Source organism: Sinocyclocheilus anshuiensis, unplaced genomic scaffold, assembly GCF_001515605.1.
Source record: "Sinocyclocheilus anshuiensis isolate Anshui unplaced genomic scaffold, SAMN03320099.WGS_v1.1 scaffold2056, whole genome shotgun sequence".
Classification (NCBI taxonomy): Eukaryota; Metazoa; Chordata; class Actinopteri; order Cypriniformes; family Cyprinidae; genus Sinocyclocheilus; species Sinocyclocheilus anshuiensis.
Genome location: NW_015551026.1, coordinates 193,958 through 209,752, shown reverse-complemented (window position 1 = coordinate 209,752; position 15,795 = coordinate 193,958). Strand labels below are relative to the sequence as shown.

The 15,795-nt window shown below is 35.2% G+C and overlaps 1 protein-coding gene across 1 annotated transcript in view; it reads right to left on the bottom strand.

Annotated features, from left to right (window-relative positions):
• LOC107661145 (low-density lipoprotein receptor-related protein 1B-like) overlaps positions 1 to 15,795 on the bottom strand; it is a 349,019-nt gene that overhangs the window by 173,426 nt on the left and 159,798 nt on the right. Inside the window, exons 13-17 of the mRNA XM_016450614.1 lie at positions 12,248 to 12,467; positions 11,201 to 11,390; positions 7,455 to 7,577; positions 6,470 to 6,610; positions 4,027 to 4,152 (exon numbers count right to left, since the gene is read on the bottom strand). Coding sequence (XP_016306100.1) covers positions 4,027 to 4,152; positions 6,470 to 6,610; positions 7,455 to 7,577; positions 11,201 to 11,390; positions 12,248 to 12,467 — 800 coding nt within the window. The remainder of the gene's footprint in view (positions 1 to 4,026; positions 4,153 to 6,469; positions 6,611 to 7,454; positions 7,578 to 11,200; positions 11,391 to 12,247; positions 12,468 to 15,795) is intronic.

The following is a 15,795-nucleotide window of genomic DNA, read 5'->3' as shown; positions in this document are numbered from 1 at the left end:
CATGCCTGAACGAAACAAACAGCAGAAGCTCTGAATGAGACGCAGATTCACTTTCTGACAGCAGGAGGCGCTTCTCAAACACCAGATACAGTATTTCCTTGCGTACCACCATAAACAAAGCAGCACTGCGCCGAAACACTGCTTCTTTTGGAAAACGATTGCATTGCAACGCAGTTTGTGCAAGTCCAGAAAAGAGACAAGTTGCTTGCAATAAGACAAAAAACGGCCGGTTGTCGATCGCGTAAATTCCAGGGGAAGCCATCCTACACACACGTGACTGACAGCTCGCTCGACTAGACTAGAGCAACTTTTTGACACAACCTTCAAATTACCACAATAAATAAATAACTATGCTAGGGCCCTATGAAATACGTTTTATTTTTTCCCAAATTCCATTTTTTTTTTTAATTCCAAATTAATTTTTTTTTGGATTCTGTTTTTTTTTTTTTCCATTTTAATTTTTCTGGACTCCTTTTTAAATGGTTAAGTTAAATTTTATTAATCAAAAGCATGCCTAATTAAATAATGAAACGTATACAATTCAACATCAAATCTATTAAAAAGTTTAACAAAAATGACATGTTTAGGGTCCTATGAAATTTGTTTTTTTTCTCACCATATGTTTTATTGTTACCAAATTCTGTGTTTTAATATGCTAATTATTTGAATGCATGAAAACAACTTAATTTATGTCTAATTATTTGAATGCATAAAAACTACTTTTATTTATAGCCTTATGAAATGTTTTTTTTCTTTAGAAATTCTGTGTTGTGTATTTAAATTTTTCTGGTTATCGAATGAAGACATATGTCCTATTTAGTGAGAAGGCAGATGCTGAAATCACCGCGAGCGTCACGCATGCTTCAGTATGTGTGTAGTAAACAAAACCACATGACATTCATTCAGACCATAGACTATGATTCAGACAGACACAGAACATGCAGGATTTATATTTAAATAGCCTTTTTGCGGCTTAATATTTACAGATACTAGTCCATATCACGATTTAAGTGTAATGACCTTCCTTTGATTAATTCATCCAAACTTTGACAAATTCCATGACATTCCGCGTTATACAGTAAATTCCGTTGACTGGATTCCGCAATTCCATCCGTGTTTTCCGCATCGCGGAAATCATAGAGCCATAGGCATACCTTGTGGGAAGATCCAAACTCCACCTCTGAGTCGCTGTCATCAGAATCCTGCGTGTTGCCAGATGTTGAGGGTCCTGAGGTGTGCACCAACCCATTTAGAGTGTCTGTAATGAGCCGATTTCATGGCTTTGTTTTGATGAGGTTGACTTTGAAAAAAACACGTTCTGAAATTTCAAAATGATCGTACATTATGGGATTTTTTTCATTATTGATCGTACATCGTACAGAGGTCAAAATTATCGTACAAATACGATAATTATCGTACATCTGGCAACACTGGCTTGCACCAACAGGAGGAGGAGGTCGTGTTACTCTCTACACTGCACTCAACCTGAGGGATTCCTGCACTTTTCAGTCTTTGAGGAGACATGAAAAACAGCGCATACCGCAGGAACGGTATAATGGAAAATATTAGCGTATTTTTTTAATTTTAATTGTGACATTTTCAAATTGCGGTATACGTTGAAACCGGTAATCGGCCCATACCTAAGCCTATACTATATAGACCTATCTGAAAAATTATTTAATTTGTATTTTTGATTAATAATCTTATTTATCATTTTGCTTGTAATTAATAATTACTGTTTACTTGCCTTCAGTAAGAGAACATTTAGAAATAGTTTTTGCTGTTGTAATGAAATTATTATTATTATTATTATTTTATTTTTTTTAACATGGTGGCAGCTTCTAGTTTCAAAGAAAAATAATGTTTCTAACATATTTGCGGCAGTAGTTTTTATGGGCCAAAAGCAATTATTCCTTACATAATGGAATTTACTTTAAATGAATTCAAAATGCATTCAAAAATAAAACAGTTGTGAGTTGGCTGTGAGTTATGGGTTTATATATATATATATATACTGTATATATATATATATATATATATATATAGTGTGTGCCACTGTAAAGAATATGTCTATTGCTCACAGCCTCATTTTCATCCACGAAAAAATTGTAAATGCTGTCTGCCCTGACTAAAGTCTAACCACCCATCATATAAAACCCACACAAAACACACACAGCCACAAACGGAGATAAGAGGTGCATTTTCTGCTCTTCAGGTCCCATTCACCAAGCTACCCTGGTCACCACCGCCCCAGTTTGAATTAAAAAATGTACTGTATATCGATACATTCCTGCCCTATAATTTTTCACATTCTAAAAGTTGTTTCACTCTGAAATATGTCACAATACATAAATCAAGTCAGCCATAACTTTTGTTACATGACTAAGTTTGCTGAGCAGAACACTAATTATGAGATGATGTTAAATCAAAAATAAAAGATGCAATAGAGGTTTGTTTTTGGTTCTATTTAAATATATATACACACACACACTCATGCACAATTAAGGGTGTATTCACACCTGTCTTGTTTAGTTAAATTGAATCGAACTCAAGTTCGTTTCCCCCCTTGGTGCGGATCTTTTGGGCAGGTGTGAATACAGCAATCACACTCGGGTGCGGACCAAACAACTGCACTGAGACCCAGCTGAAGAGGTGGTCTCAGTTCGGTTCCCAACGAACTCTGGTACGCTTGAGAATTTCTGTCCAATGAATGGATGACCTTAGCACACGTGTGGTTTTGTTTACAATTTCTGGTTCACTTGCAAAAAGGGCAGTGTCAAAGAGAACCACACCAAACAAAAAAAAAAAGCAAGTAAACTAGCGGACTTTCCTGGTGTGAATACACCCTAAATCACCAGTTTTTGAATCCTAATCCTAGTGGCCATACTTTTAACACACATATAAGAGGTAATCAATTTAAGTCTAAAGGTAATTTCTTTAAGGCGGTTTACTCTGACGTGTGACTCCAGGAATTAGTCCCACCAAAAGAGCTAATTGATCAAAATTTCATTGATACACCAGAGACTATTTTACAGCCAATTCAACAATTCTCTGCTTCAGATCATCTTGAATCATGAAATATTAAATCGCTTTAACATCTGCTGTCAATTTCAGCTCCTCACTGATTCAGTATAATCACTTGTGTTCCACATCGCTTTGCTCTAACAGCTTCTGCCAAGTCAACAAAGGCCTGTGCCGTCTCCGGCTGGAGGGTCAGCTTTATCAGAGGGATGTCAGACTTTTGACAGCATTTATCACATCTGTTCTTCCCTTCCATTGATCTTACAGCACTTAAACTAGTGAAAGAGTGTTAACTCCTGGAAACAGGCCAGGTGTTACTCTAGTTTGTAAAAAGAAGGTTGGGGAAAAGTGATTCTGACAATCCGTAGCAAGAAAGTTCACTTCATTGCACATATGCACTTATCGATTATCATGCTCTCATAAAAAACAAGTCAACGCTCCTTGCCCTATTACAGTACCTGAGAAGGTAGCTCGACTCTGACAGATACTGCGAAATTAAACACACATCAGTGAGATAAATAATAAACCAACATTTCAAAAACAGAAGTTGAATCACTCTACAATTGCAAAGGCTGATGTTGTCACTCACTTTTCTATGGCATAAGAAAACGGCATTGTTCACAGTTCCTACTGAAATCCATGTTTTAAAACAAATTTTTTTTTAAACTGTAATAGTATATATGATCTTAGAATTAATTTTTTGCCTCTTAAAACATGAAAATATGCATGTAATTACTCAGTAATGCCAAGGAAATGTTCTGGCTGAAAAATTTAGCAAAAACTATAATAATTTAAACAAGAATTTTGTATGTGGGTTGCCCAGTTATGCCACTTATAATATGATGTTAATTATTAAATATTAATAATTAAGTGATATTAATGTCCGCTTTAAGATTCTACAGTTATGTGACTCTGAAATAAGAAAAAATAATACATAGAGGATTAATACGTTTTATACGTTTTATAATAAGTGACCCCGATGTTGGTGCATGAGTAGAGTTCTACCTGAGCATGTTTTATTAGACTCATCTTCGTTATCTCCACAGTCATTGGCTCCATCACAAAGCCACCTTTTGGGTATGCAGCGGTTATTGGGACACTTGAACTGGTCAACCGGGCAACTGTGGTTAGCTGGAAGGAACAACAGAAACAAAAAATACAGTGCATGTCAAACGAAATGTTTTGTTCTAAAAAAAAAAATACATATTGTATCAATATTGAATCACATATTGTATGTTGCAAAGCATTTGCAAGCTTGATATATATTTCTATTTATGTATGCTTATTTATTTATTTTTGACATGTTTTGTTATACTGCTGACAGCCCGCTCTACATATAAGTGAGTTCATATCCACAATACTCTACTTTTTTCTTTTTTTTTTTCTTTTTGACACAGCAGTTTTCATGTTGCTATTCATCTATTCTCTTGAGCTAGCTTCACATTTATCTCAAAAATATGAGTTTGCCTTCAGGCTTTTGGGTTTATTTAAAGTAGCACCTGTGTTTTCCTCTCCTATTTGCTCTATTTAATAATAGAACCTGCTTTTACTCATAACCCTGGATACTCAACGCGTCCCCAACAGACAATGAGTAACAGATGAAATGGAAAACCGGATTCAAGTGGGATCAGGCAGTAAAGTTTCAGCTGTATTAAACTATAGGACATCCCAGCAGAGCAGAAAATTGATTTTGCAATTCTGATAATTTTGGCAGAACATCACGTTAAAGTATTTCTCATAGTGAAAAATGACTCAGCCCCCAACGTTTTAACATGGTGCTTATCTTATCGATTAGCTCATGAGCTGATTGTGCTGTGGGATGCAGTGCGTGGGAGAACATTTTGATACTGGCATTCTTCCCGTTTGATATTGCAGCCGTTTTTCCCTGAGATGTCAATTAACAACTTGTTAATTATTTACAAATTATACGCAAACAGTCTGCTTGTTCAGATTTACCTTTATGTAGATGCTTTTATCCAGTGCAATTCAAGCTACGGTCTATGTTTTATCAGCATATGCATTTACTTATTATACAGCTTTCTGGAATTATTGATTCTGACTAGTCATTTGGGGCATTGTGAATAAAAAAAATTGCATAATGACCATTAACCACAGGTGGGCCCAATGGCGCTCTTTTTGTTTGTTGTTGTCTTTTTTTCTCTATCACATATTTAAGTAATCAAATTATATATAATTTGAAAGCTTAAAACCTCAGAATTCATTCTGTGAAAACCATTTTTAAATCGGACATTGCTTTACCATGGAAATGGTACTTTAAAATCTTTTAGTGGTCTCCTCCACTTAGTGGGTGTGGTCAAGTGTCATATTACAAAATGTATTACGGTCTTTTAGAATCAAAAGTTGTTTTATAATCTTGACAAAATACATATATTTGGAAAGGTCTGAGTCTCAAGATTCCATATTTGGTGGTTATTTTTTGATAGAAGTAATATTGACAGAGAAATGTAGACCTTCGTGACAGAAAAATGCATCAACAAAAATGTTTGGATGGCACCCGGTGGCTGTTTGTGGTATAACTCCCTAAATAAAATCTTACAGGAACCTCAATTTTTTTATATCAACTTCAAATTTGGAACATAACTTATTTAGACATAAGGCTTTAATTTTATATCAATTTTGGATTCAAAAATATTTTGTAAAATATTTACTTTATATAAAATAAAAAAAAATTGGTACAGTGCATTTTCTTTACAGTAAATTTAAACTTCTATAACTTTTTGATACTTTAATATTTTGAAATGATGAGTAATCTGCAGATTGTCTTCTTAAAAAGGAGTCCAACCTTAGGTCTGTATTCCAAAGTTTTCATGAATTATAATAATTTAAGTTTGGATAGTGCACTTTCACGTCTATGTTCAAAAATGGGGGGGTGGCACTTAAGGGGTTAAACCACTCACTTCACCTTTGTTCTCTTTACAAATCAACACATTTGTTTGACGAAAACTATGTGAGGATTTTAATAAAAATTGTCTTGAAAAATGTCATACTAATATGTATGAATATAGTTTGGGGCTTTCAGTTTTTATTTTTTTAAATAAATAAATTAATACTTTTATTCAGCAAGGAGGCATTGAATTGATAAAAACTGACAGTAAAGACATTTATAGTGTTACAAAAGGCATCTATTTCAAATAAATATATTCATCGAATCTAAATATAGACTTCCTTCCAAAAAAAAAAAAAAATATCAATTTTGTGATATTGTTGCAGTGTTCATCTTGTTACCAGTTCAGTAAAAAAATGGATGACACCTGTGATACCTGAACAGAATGGAAATTTTGTATTGAGTAATACATCACAAACATATATGATACTGTGTGCGTGCTAAATGGCACAGCTTGAGGCCACAGAGGTTTGATGGTTCAGTAAAGCAGACACAACAGTGATTATACATCACCATCAGAGCGAAAGAAAACAAGGTACATACAGCATATGTGGGCCTCCTCATCACTGCCATCTAAACAGTCATCATCTCCATCACAAATCCAATTGACTCGTATGCAGTGCCAGTTTCTGCACTGAAACTCATCATTTTTGCACTGCTGGGGCTCCTCTTGACCTGCAGAGTCTTCAGGAGAAGAAAAAACTGAATTGTAAAAAAAAAAAAAAATTACTTAAAGGAAAATATAGTCAGTCTCAATCACAAATCCAATTGACTCGTATGCAGTGCCAGTTTCTGCACTGAAACTCATCATTTTTGCACTGCTGGGGCTCCTCTTGACCTGCAGAGTCTTCAGGAGAAGAAAAAACTGAATTGTAAAAAAAAAAAAAAAATTACTTAAAGGAAAATATAGTCAGTCTCAGTGTTTGGGCAATGTGGAGTCTGAGGGTAAAACTACAAATAAAGTAACAGATTGCTTTTTGAATTTATACCATTATTGTCATGCTACCTTTTCAATTAAATCAAGCATGCTACTTCCATCTTTATTATAGCATTGCACCATGACAAAACAAAGTATTTAAAGCAGCACACATTTAGATTCTGTCCTTGTCTTTAGTTGAGTGACTGATGACTTCTATGAAGGACTAGGACTGCTATAAAAATAAAATGAAGCATTAATTTAGCAATTTATGATTTAAAAAAAAAAAAAAAAACAAAAAAAAAACCTTGGCCTTGATGAACAATGGCCACCAGCAAAGGCACAGGTTTTTGGAAATTTTGAAAAGTTTTACATACAAACATATTGACATTCAGAGGTTTTTACATTTAACTATATTTATAAACATTTGTTAAATAAAATAATTTAAATACGACAATTTGATATTGTCATTTTGAAAATTGTACTTACATTACTTATAATGAACACATTGGTAACCAATTTCTTTATTTTATTTTTTAAGAGGCTCTCTTAGTCCTCGACAGACTCTTTGTCCTGTATTTTTCTAAAGGAATGGTATTTAAAACAGCCTACCAGAGCATGTGACATTGTTCTTGTCCAGGTGCTGGTTGTCGCCACATGCGCACACCCGGCCTCCTGGGACGGCCAAACAGAGGGTACCGCAACCACCACAATTCACCCGGCAGCCATTGTCACCTAAAAAATAAACATAGGCCTAAACAACAGATATCTACAAATCTTCTTTCCCACTGGCAGGACGACTGTTTATGTGTTCATCCCTTTATGGCTTTTAGCGATGTCTCTCCTTGAAACACAAAACATAAAGTTCTTCTTCACTGCCCACTCAGAACCAATTTCCTGCTCTTCTGGGATGCTGGTGGTACACAGGGGGCATTATTATTAATCACACGTCAAGTAAATTATGGGAAACACTGGAGACGAGAGCCACTTTTGACACTCTTATTCTTTCACAAGACATAATTCGTTGTGTGGGCAATGACACCTATGATGGGGGACGAGAGGAGAAAAACACAGTTTTGTGAGCAAACTGTCACTTATTAAGTTGAGGCATGGGGACAATAATAAGGTTTCATTTAGAGAGGGGTTGAAAGGCATTGCCTGAACCAATGAGATAAAAACTGTTTTGTAATGGCCAATCTGTGGTACTCCAGGGAGCGGAAACACAATTAATCTTTTTCCTGACAAGCGCTTTGAAGAAATTCCTCTTCTGCTGAGAACGTAGACTGTCAAAAAGCCCATATTTTTGAGGCAGGAAATTCATACATGACATAACGGCAGTTCCCCACCTTCTCCTGTCACAAGTCTTGGTGTTATGAATGCTGTAAGTTTGATGTCAAGAGGAGAATATTTAAAACATGATACGAGTCTGCTGGTCCCGAATGCCTGTCGTCATTCTCAAAAGAGTGAGTCTCTCTGACAAGCAGCGTACTGTCTGCTCTTCTAAAAACGCACCGCCCTTAGGTAAGTAAGAGATGAAACACGTGGGAGCCGAACACACGGCTGCATTCTCTGTGCCGCTCGTCTGCATGTGCAAGGGCCCCGCTGAGCAGCGTCCCTCCCTCTGCGTGTTGTGACTGGCAGTTATGAGCGAAGATGACAGTAATCATCCCTCCTTGCCTCAAACATCCACACAGAGTTAAACATTCTAAACAGAGCTTAAGCCCCCACTTGAGCAGATTAAACCCACCCACTCAACAGTACGGCTCCTGCTCTGCAGTTGGGTCTATGCTGATCAAAGTTAAAACCATGAACAATTGTAATAGCTGCACTGTTTGTAAAAATGTCATTTATTATGAATTCTCTGAAAGAATGCACTACTCCATGTAATATGTGAAACAATTTTCCTACCAGATTTTGTTTGTGCATTTATTTCAAGCATATTACAGTTTGGTAAAATTAACCATTATGTACCAAAGTCAAAAGTTGTGCACCATTCAGAAATGAATTGAAAAACATCCACAAAGTTTAGGTTCGGTATTTAATTAGATTTTAGATTTAATTAGATCTTTTTACATTTTATTTATTCATTTATTTCATTGCAAAAATGTAAAAGTATTTACTGTCACATTTTTATCTAAAAAATGCATTCCTGATGTATTAACAGAGGTGGAAAGTAACAAATTACATTTAGCCTCGTTACTGTAATTGAGTAGCTTTTTTGTGTACTACTTTTTAAAGTAATTTTAAAAATTTTAATTTAGTAATTTTACTTTTACTTAAGTATATTTTGTTTGAAGTATTGTACTTCGCTACATTTTAAAACACATTAATTATGGACTAAAAAAAAAATCGCTCCCTGGAAACTACTGCAGTAAATTATGGGCAGGAGAACAAACTGGCGCTAAAATCACAAGAAAGATGGAGACGGACAAGACAGGCGTTAGTGGTGCAGACACAGCTGAAAACGAAACCCCGTCGTATTCTGCTGAAGTTCAACTCGAAGGAAATGAAGTGAACCCCTGGCCATATTAATGCTCTATTATGCAGTGTAAGCTATGTTTGCCTAGGGAGACCAAACTAGCAGCTTATAAAATCTCGACATCAACCCTTCGCAAGCATGTAGAGTTAAGGTAAATACTTGCATTGTTGCATTGGTGGTTAAAATGAAGCTTTGACAGTTTAGCAAAAGGTTTTGCACAAATTAACCAAAAAGACAGTGGTGCAGGGTGTGCGATATACTGTATATCGTCTGCGATAATATCCTAATTCTTGTTTTAACAATGTGCGATTTGACATTATCAGTATTTTGCCAAAAACCAAACAAAACACTCCTACAGAGTGCCGTGAAGTTTAGTAGATTAGACTAGTGCGCACGTGCATTTAGAGTGCGTTCTTTCACTGCGTGATTCAGTCTGTTAAAATGCATTTAGAATGATCACAAAATTGAAGATATAGGGGCAGAAAATTTATATATTTATATAATTTCATATAGTAAATCAATATCACGCAAAGAGTGACGTTTTTTCCTCCAAAAATCAACATGATTACAATATAGATTTTTTTTTTTACAACAGTTCAATAAACAATAAGTTAATTAAGAGACTTTTAGACACCATATTGCCTGTTTTTGCTCTATTTTGACAAAAATAATTCCAAACAGCCACCATATAGCATAGTTTTGCGTCTCTGAGCAATGACGGTGTTTCGTTCCTGAATGAATCAACTTTTCAAAACTCATCAAATTTTTTTTAATTTTTTTTTATATAATTTCAAATGAGTATTCAACATTTTATGTCTTATATATCAAAACATTATTTCTGCATTTGTAACTGCAGGTTAAATGCATTCATGTCCTGCATTAAACAGTGTGTGATTTTGTTGATACTAATTTAATTTGCCTGGTAACAGCACAAATGTCTTATTATTCTAAAAGACTGATTCCTTTAATTAAAAACAACTGGTTTGAGATTTATAGGCCTATCCCGGGGTGTCAAACTCACTTCCTGGAAGGCCCCAGCCCTGCAGAGTTTACTTCCAACCCTGCTCCAACACACATACCATGTAGTTTTCAAATAAGTCTAAATGATTAGATTAGCTGGATCAGATGTGTTTAATTAGGGTTATATCTAAACTGTGCAGGACTGTGGCCCTCCAGGAACTCAGTTTGACACCCTTGGCCTATACCATTTTTGCCTCCCTCCCACTGTTAAACTATAACTAAGTAACTTTTACTCTGAGTACATTTTAAACAAGCTACTTTTTACTTTTACTTGAGTAGATTTTTAGACTGGTACTTTTACTTGTACTTAAGTAAAATTTCATTAATGTAATGGAGTAGTAATAAAGTAGAATATTTCCGTACTCTTTCCACCTCTGTGTATTAATCACTTACAAAAACAAGGAAAGAAAATCTTACTGAGCCCAAATTATGAAATGGTAGTATACATTAATAAATGAACTTTTTTTTTTCTTGCCATGGAAGAAGAACAATTAATTTTCCAGAATGCTCTAATTTACTCTTCAAGTTTTCAAAATAGAAGCAACATGAGTTAGGTCACAAGATGGAGAATGTAAACAGAAGTTGCCTACTCTTGCCAACAATTAAAATTATTATTATTATTTTTTTTTTGGATATTCAATTTAGTAAATTCATCTTCCTGTCACTGCAAATCAAATTAATCTGTGGTCAGTACAATTTACATTACAACTTACCTGTATGAATTAAAAGGGAAAAAATATTAAGTCTGACCATTACTCATCAAAATATTATTAAAAAAAAGATGATAAAAATGTGTCATTCTGTAATCTTTAACTTTTCTTAAATTGACTTTTAAAGTGTTAAGTTAAAGTGACTTTACCCAGCTGGCTTTGTGCATAATATACTCGGAGCCCGAACAGAGGTGGCCGTTCACTCCTCAACAGAGTGACTTCACCAGAGACCAGATCCAGCTGGAAGATGGAGGCATTCATGTACTCCGTCCAGAAGATGGAATTTTGGTACTGTGCAATCCCAAACGGGTGATTGAGTTCCCTGCCACTGTACACAACCTACAGTGAATTACAAAAAAAAACAAAAAAACACACACATACATTACCATGCACTGTTCTGACAACTCAGAGAAAGGATTCACTTTTTTTCTCTTTAACATCTAATTTTTTCTCCTACACAGTAATGGAATGAAAAGTTTAAAAAATAATGTCAACAATGTTCCAATGCTTCAAATATATGCCAGCAAACTCTCAAAATGCACTCTCATTTTGCATTAAATTATTCTTCCAAAACCAAATTATCCAAGCTGTGCAGTCAACATACATTTTATAGCTCTATATGTTTATTCTGTCAACGTTTGTCTCAATAATAGAGCAGTTTAGTCATGGCGTCAATCCATAGGCCTATCCAGGAAGCTAATTTGCCATGGGATCCCTCAGGAATTTCAAATGGGTTTTTATAATAGCGGTTTTCGATCTGGAGTAAAATAAAGTTTGTGGTGAAAATTACTTGAAGTTACTTTCCCATTTTGTGCAACAACCTTGGCACAGTCAGACCTCAAATTTCATTTTTGAAATCACTGCCGGATTAAAAATGTGCGTTTATGTGAGTGTGAGTGTACATGCTTGATTAACTGTTGAGTTGTGGTCCTTATAAGCCAGCATTAGCATTGGAGTTGAGGGCCATATTAGCAACTTATTAGAAACAAAATTCACATTTGAGGTATGACTGGTGATAATGTATATGTTGTAGAACAAGAGAAGAAGTCTTTTCAATTAAATTATGAGGGAACCCAGGCTAAAATGTTAATTCTCTTTCAGGTTTTAGAGCTCTTTCTCATTTGTTAAAAATAATCCCATTTGATTTCTAAGATTTCTAAACTAAGAAATAGCAACATTTGAGCAGTTTCACTCACCATTCTGCCAGTGCCATTGAGGTAGATTCTCTCAATGTGATCATAATAGGCATCACACCAGTACATGGTACTGGTTCCATGGTCCAGAGTGAGTCCATTGGGCCACAGCATGTTAGATGTGACAAATATTTTCCTGTTGGAACCGTCCATCCAGGCTTTCTCTATTCTACCGATGCTGTCGTTCACCTCATCTTCTTCCCAATCCGTCCAGTACATCCAACTGTACCCAAAACCAGAACAGAGTCAGTGTAGTCCTTGAAAACAGCACTTGTATTTACTTTTGAAGCAGGCATGAATATCAATCACATATTACTCGCTAAGACAGGAAGTGTACAGCTGAAGCAAATTGAAATAAATTGCCTGCAGGTCTAAAAATGTACAAGCTTAACTGAACATAACAAACAAAATATGCTTAAGCAAAGTCAGCAACTCGCACATAGGGGAATCTGGAAATGAATCTGTTTATGTGTACATATATGTATTTTTTTTACATTTCCCTTTCTATGTTAGGCGTATAGATGCCAACATGAACTGTGATGGGTTAGTGATATTTGAAAAGTGATTAGGTCAACGTTCTGACATGATCCTTTCCCTAGTAAGTGTGCTTAAGGGATTTGTTGCCTCTGAGTACTACTCAGCAGTCAACGCAAGCTTTTCTGTCTCATCAATGATAGAAGCCGTGCTTCAAATACACCACATAAAACAGAATTGGACAGAGGGCGAATCAAGCGTTCTCTGTCCCGGTGTGTTGGCTACATGACCACCTGAATTATTCAGAAGACAAACAGCATGATCCAAGGCTGCACATTTCAGACTGTAACAGCATGCAGGGTCCAACCAAAATGAGCAAAGATTACATGGCATTTTCCATGAGTACAGCACAAAACGGGGTCTGAGGCTCGTAAAAAATGAAGTCTTGCTTATATATATATATATATATATATATAATTTTTTTTTTTTTTTACTTTTTCAGCTAATGGTCAGTGAAAAAGGTGTTTAACCTTCATAACATTTTATATGCAATATTTATAATATAACACAGTATAACTTTTAGGAGGTGAAACTAAATATTTTATGACCAGTTTATATGATCACAATTACAGTATATTGAACACACAAAATTATATGTCCACACTTGAAAAAAAAAATAGACATATAATTAAGCATAAAAAAATAATTGACATTCATTTTACAGTAACAAAACAAAACAAAACAAAAAACACTAGGGTTAAAAATGTAGCCTGAAGTAGTTGCTGACAATTTTTCATAAATTAATGTAAACTTGTCCAATGAGGCTTTTCTTAAAATAATTTGGATTTAAGCCAGCAGAAAAATAGGGTAACACTTTATTTTAGGGTCTCTTAACTAGTTGCTTATTAGCATGCATATTACTAGAATATTAGCCATTTATTAGTACTAATTAAGCACATATTAATTATTCTACATGACGTTATTCTACATCCCTAATCCTATCCAATACCTAAACGTAACAACTACCTTACTAACTATTAATAAGCAGCAAATTAGGATTTTATTGAGGGAAAAGTCATAGTTAATAGTGAATAAGTGTTCCCTATTCTAAAGTGTTACCAAAAACAATTTAATCCAATAATATTCCAATATTTCTCATATTAAAAAAACACAAAATTTGTGCATCTAATGCTTAAAAAAGTTGCATATACAGTACTGTTCCAATGGTGTTTTTTTTTTTTTTATGTTTCTGATGTTATGCTATGATGTTTTTGAAAGAATGCTAAACAAGAATGCTCAACATGTCGGCATTATTTGATCAAAAATCCAGTAAAAACAACAATATTGTGAAATATTATTACAATTTAAAATAACTATTATATTAGTATGCTATATTAGTATGTAATATACTGTCACTTTTGATCAATTAACGCCCTTTCTAAAAAATAAAATAAAATACTGAACCCAAAGTTTTGAATGTTTTTGAATGTGTTTGTGGAGTAGCTAATGGCCAGAAAGTGAGAGGAATAAAGACAAAAATAAGGAGTAAATATAGATGAGGATATGAGTGAGAGATAGACACTGAAGATTTCATGAATTCCCTAAACTGGAGCATCAAGCTAGAACAACAATGACTTCATTACACTGTGGAGTTTATGCTCTATGAACTGGTAAGAGTATACAAAATCAGTTTTGACCAGCAGAAAATCCCACAGTTTAGAAAATCTGCTCCTGGGAATGAAGATAGGACAGCAATGAAGTGAGCACAGAGTAGAGATAAAAAAAAAATCAAACAAATGGAGAGATAGAGATGTAAATTGTGATAGTCCAAATGACAGAATGCAGGATACTAAAAGAGAGAAAAGAGTTACTGAGTCAGGCAAGTTCATTCTTATCATGTTATCACAGGCTGCTTGTGGCATCAACAGAGAGATGTATACTGTATGGGGGGAAGAGATAAAGAAATCAGGACAGGTGGGTGTTATTTCAGGGAGGGAAGCCCATCCAGCAGACCAGACAAAGATCAACATGCCACCTGCCTAAATGATAGATGGCCAACTCCTAATTACAGGGCCTAACCCCATTTCTATAAATAAGCCCACAGAGGTGGGTCAAAACAACACAGCCAAAATTGTACTAGATATCATAAAAATAAAGGTTAAATTGGTAAGGTATTTTGATTCAATTCAGTCATAATTGAACCTTCGCAAAGACTTTGCCCCCTTAGTTACTGTTGCGATGTCCGACAAGTCATGGCACTTTCATGCAGTGAAAAATACATTGCAGAGCAAAGAGGACACTGACAACACACCAACAGACAAGACAGAGCAGGTTACAAAGTCAGCTTTCAAATTTGGTCATTTGTTTTAAGAAATTCAAACAATAAATACAATTTTGTGGCTTTTTAATGTGTTGTGACAGATCGCTGTAGCATCTCAGTTCAAGCGGCATGTGAATCGATCATCTCTTCCTCTTTACTAGTTAAAGCACAAAATAAACATGACTGAACATCAGAAGGTATCTTGTTTCAACTGTGGAAAGATGTCAATACACACCATTTTTCAAATTCAACTCCACCGACGTTAATCTACTCTCCTGTCTGGTTTGTTTGATGAACAACATGCCAGATTCGGCGTTATGATTGATCAGATCACCTGTCAATCAAATTCCCAGCGAAGGGTCAATTAAGATATTTAAGTAAGATATTTTCACTGGATTGTTAATATTGTGGACACAATTAACACCGCATTTGGATCAACAAATATCTAAACCAAAAACACTAAACCAATTTTTATATTTATAGAAGAATACATAATATAATTTAACCATATATATATACAGTGGGTACGGAAAGTATTCAGACCCCCTTAAATTTTTCACTCTTTTCTGTTCTAAACTCGGGGACTGGAGCCCTCTCTGGGCTAAACTCGGGGACTGGAGCCCTCTCTGGAGCGAGCTATGGGGCTGGAGCCGACACTGGAGCGAGCTCTGGGGCTAGGATGAGGGCCGAGAACAATCTTTTCCTCCTCATCCTCCTCCTTTGGGTAAGGGTGAATGGCGCGGCTGGTGGGCTTGAC